This window comes from Alexandromys fortis, unplaced genomic scaffold (assembly GCF_014885135.2).
Source record: "Alexandromys fortis isolate MF-2015 unplaced genomic scaffold, M_Fortis_MF-2015_v1.1 scaffold_218, whole genome shotgun sequence".
NCBI classification, from domain to species: Eukaryota; Metazoa; Chordata; class Mammalia; order Rodentia; family Cricetidae; genus Alexandromys; species Alexandromys fortis.
In genome coordinates, this window is record NW_026068112.1 from 2124745 (window position 1) to 2128736 (window position 3992).

General features: G+C 56.0%; 1 protein-coding gene across 1 annotated transcript; it reads right to left on the reverse strand.

Annotated features, from left to right (window-relative positions):
- Nucleotides 1-1134: 1134 nt before the first annotated feature.
- On the reverse strand, nucleotides 1135-2474 carry C2cd4d (C2 calcium dependent domain containing 4D). Its single transcript, XM_050124563.1, has one exon. It carries the CDS (start codon nucleotides 2341-2343, stop codon nucleotides 1318-1320), a length of 1026 nt encoding a protein of 341 aa, XP_049980520.1. The 5' UTR covers nucleotides 2344-2474; the 3' UTR covers nucleotides 1135-1317.
- Nucleotides 2475-3992: the final 1518 nt, after the last annotated feature.

Here is a 3992-nt window from a genome sequence, read left to right on the forward strand (position 1 = left end):
TAAAGATGTGTTACATTTGTTTATGCTGCATTTGTTTAACTATGTAAAGATGTGTTTCTGTTTCGTCTTTCCTGCTTAAGGTATCTGATGGGTCTAAAAAAAGCTGAACAGTCAGCCAGGCGGGCGGTTGTGCATGCCTTTAATCCCTGCCCTCGGGAGGCAGAGGCAGGCGGATCTCTGTGAGTTTGAGGCCAGCCTGGTCTACAAGAGCTAGTTCCAGGACAGGCTCCAAAGCTACAGTGAAACAAACAAACAAACAAAACCAAAACCAAAACTGCTGAACAGCCAATAGCTAGGCAGAGGAGGGATGGGGGTGGGGAAGCCAGCCAGAAATGGAGGAAACAGAAAAACTGGACGGATAGTGTATATGAGCGCAGTGAGCCTCGGGATAGTACGCAGATTAATAGAAATGGGATAATTTAAGTTAAAAAAAAAAACAAGCTGGAAACAAGCCTGGGCCAGGGCCAAGCATTCGTGGGTCTCCATGTCTTTATCTGGGAGCTGGTTGGCATCCCCAAAAGCTTATATATACACACACATATATATTCATATATAAATGTATGTGAATGTGTGTGTGTGTATTCTTTTCTTGTGCGTTCAACTGTGTAGCCCTAGCTGGCTTGAAATTTGCTTTGTAGATGAGGCTGGCTTCAAACTTACAGAGATCCAGCTGCCCCTGCCTTCCAAGTGCTGCGATTAAAGGCGTAAACCATCATTCTCTGCTTTATTTTTTATATGTATATATGTGTTTATTCATGTGTGTGTGTGCATGTCTGGCCTTGAGAGGCCAGAAGAGGGCGTTGGAACCAGTCTCACAGGCAGTGCTCTTAACCACTGAACCTCTCCAGCTCGCTCTCTTTCTGTTCCTGACTGTGGATGTGGCTAAGTGCTTCAAGTCCTGGCCTTGATTTCTCCACAGTGATGGTTTATCACCTGGAATTGTAAATCCAGCAATGGAAATAAAACTAAGACAGGACCACAGGGCCTACTCTGTCTAGCCCTCTTGAAGTAGCATGTTTCGGGGAGAGATCCTAGGTCCTGCGTGTTTAGCAAGCACTTCCAGGGTTTCTGACGGCTGTGTATTGTGAATCTCTTGAATCACTGTTTAAAGTCTGTTCCTGCTCAGACGAATGGACTGGGCCAAAAGGAAGGAAAAGATTTGCTGCAAAGCCTAGAGTTTTTGGTGCCCACTGGGGAGCATGCAGCTAGAGACAAACTGATGCTTTATTACAAAAATAAATCCACGTTGGGCAGATGGCAGCAAGAATAAGGGCTGCAGACACAGCGGAGACCTCCCGAGGAAGCTGTGGTGTCCGTCTACAGGCTGAGATGCCCAGGTGCCAGGGAGGACCCTGGGCCTAGACCCCCAGCCAGGGGGGGCAGCAGGGCGATGAGGGGTGTCTCACACTCCCCCAGCAGCACGTCCCTGCGCAACCCCGCACCCCTATCCAGCACCTTGGCCCTCAGACTGCGGGAGGCCAGATCTGGCGGGCCCAGCCCTTCGAAGAAGAAGTCTTCATTGAAGATGGGGTTGGAGCTGCCCTGGACCACGCGGCTCCTCTGAGCTCGCGGCCTAACGCGCGGCTGCAGTCGCAACACCACGCAGCAGCCCCCGCCGCCGCTCCCGGGCCGGGCCCGCGGCCGAGGCAGCCCCTCGGCGCTCACCAGGCGCAGCCGCAGCCTCCCCGGCCCCGCCTGGTACTCGGTGGACAGGCGCAGCTGCCCGCCGCGGGGTCCCAGGCACAGGACGCTGTCCTTGGTCGGCCGCAGCTGGCAGCAGAGGAAGTCCAGGTGGAAGAGCGGCGGCGCGCGGCGCGGCGCGAACGGACTGGTGTCGGCCGAGCTCGCCTCGTCGGGGGACAGGGAGTGCGGCCTAGGCGCGCACGGGGAGCCGCAGGGAGACGAGTCGGGCGACGAGGCCGTGTCGCTGTCCGGAGCCCGGCAGAGGCGGAGGTCCGGGGCCGAGCCGTGCAGCCGCGACTGCGCCGGGGCCAGGCCTGCAGCCAGGTTGCGCGGCACATGGAACAGGGACTCGCGGCGGCGCGTGTGCGGGCTCTCGGGCAGGAAGGTCCAGCCCTCGCGGCCCGCCAGGTGCGGCAGCGAGCAGACCACCGGGAGGTTCCGGCCGCTCGGGTTGCGGTCCACCCTGGCTTCGCCGCCGCCGGGGTCCCGGAGCCGAGGCGGAATGAAGAACTGCGGGATGCGGTCGGGGGTGAGGACGTTGGGGTTGCAGCGCGAGGGCGAACCTGCGGCCCGGCGCTTGGGGATCAGGCTGGAGTGCGCCTGCCTTGACCCGGTCTCTGCTGTCCTCACCCTATAGCCGGCTTTCTCTAAGAGCCACATGCAGTGGGTGGAGATAATGAAGCACCAAGGCGGAGAAGGCCCCAGTCTAGCCTCCCGGTTGGGAGCCCTGGACAGAGGACACGCTGAGAGAAGAGAAGGGGGGTGCGAAGGTCGGTGATGCTGCTGAGAGCCAACACTTGGAGGTCGGTCTGCCACCGTGGCTTTGTCCCCAAACTCAAGGACCACAAGGGGATATTTAGCAGGTAAAAGAAAGGGTGAAGTCTAGACACTGGAGAAATCAGGAAGATTTTCATCTGGAGATGGTTCAGTGGTTAGGAGCACTTGCTGCTCTTGCAGAGAGGATCTGGCTTTGGTTCCCAGCACCCACATGGTGATTCGCAGTCATCCATAGCTGCAGTATCAAGGGATCCAATATCCTCTTCTGACCTCTGCAGGTATCAAGCACACACGTAGTGCGCATACGTACATGCAGGCAAAACACTCATACACACACAAAAAAAATACATCTTCACAAATTTTTAAAATGATTTTCAGATGGAGGCCTTGTATACTCTACCCACTTAGGGGTTATGGGGCATTAACACCCATATCGCCCAAAGATTTTTAGTCACAGTCACGGACCCAGATATCCATCCTGCTCATGTGTACTCTAGCTCCATAAGGTCGATAGGCTGACTCCCTAGTCCTACATCAAGGATCTGGTCATGGCTCCTCAAGGCTCCTTCCCTGCCTCTCTGGATTAACCTATCCTTGAGCTCGAGCCCCATCTGACTTTTGTCTCCTCCCCCAAACCACCCTTCACCTACTCAAGCTGCTCCTGAAAGAGACTCACTTCTGTTCCTAGCAGCTGGGAGCGTCTGGTTGCTGATCCGTAGACACGCAGGGCCAGGGCTAGTCCAGGGAGAGTCACATCTTTCGGTGAATCACGGAACCCCTCTCCCTTCCTGTTTACTCCCAGCTTCTCAGTTCTGCTGCATCTGAGGCTGTAAGGCGGAGCTGGGCAGTTGAGTGGTCCCCTCCCACTGTCCACTCTTTCTCCTTAGGAACCTCAGAGCACAAAGGCACCATTGATTCCCCGCCACCCCCAGTGCATGCCCAGGAAGACGCCCAGTGCACCTCTGCATCGAGTCACCAGAAGCCATGAAAGTACCAGTAGTTTGCCAGGGACTCTGAGTTCATGTCCGGCTCGGTCGTGTGCCCCGAGTGTGGACCTTACCTGTGGGCAGCGGCTGGATACCAGCTTCTGGCTTCCGGCCCCACTGTGCAGAGCCTTAGGGGATCGACTTTCTCTCTAGCTTGCTCCCGCCCAAGTCTTTCCGGGAGGAGCTGGCAGGGGCCTGTGCTGCCTACTTACGTCTGTCTTCTTTTCCTGGATAAACATAGGTCTGTCTCTCTGGTCTTCAACCGGACTTTCTTAACTCCTTCCTCTAGTCAGAGCCAGCTTTCCAGCCGCAGACCTGGCCTGCTAGACCTGAGCCTGTGCTGCCAAGGTTGGGAGGATGGCAGAGAAGAGGGACACTGCCATCAGTGGCTAGTGGCTAGCTGTTGTCCCAGCCCTCCCAGGCAAAGCCCTTAGCCATCTTCACACACAGCTTGTCTTCTGTAAAACCCCCTTTGCTGGGATCCTGTCGTGGCCCCTAACTATGGGCTCTGAAGCCAGCCAGTAACTCCTTAGCATTGTGGCTTCA

Coding starts and splice junctions, on each gene's coding strand:
- C2cd4d (XM_050124563.1), bottom strand. CDS start 2,343: ATGTGGCTCTTAGAGAAAGCCGGCTATAGGGTGAGGACAGCAGAGACC.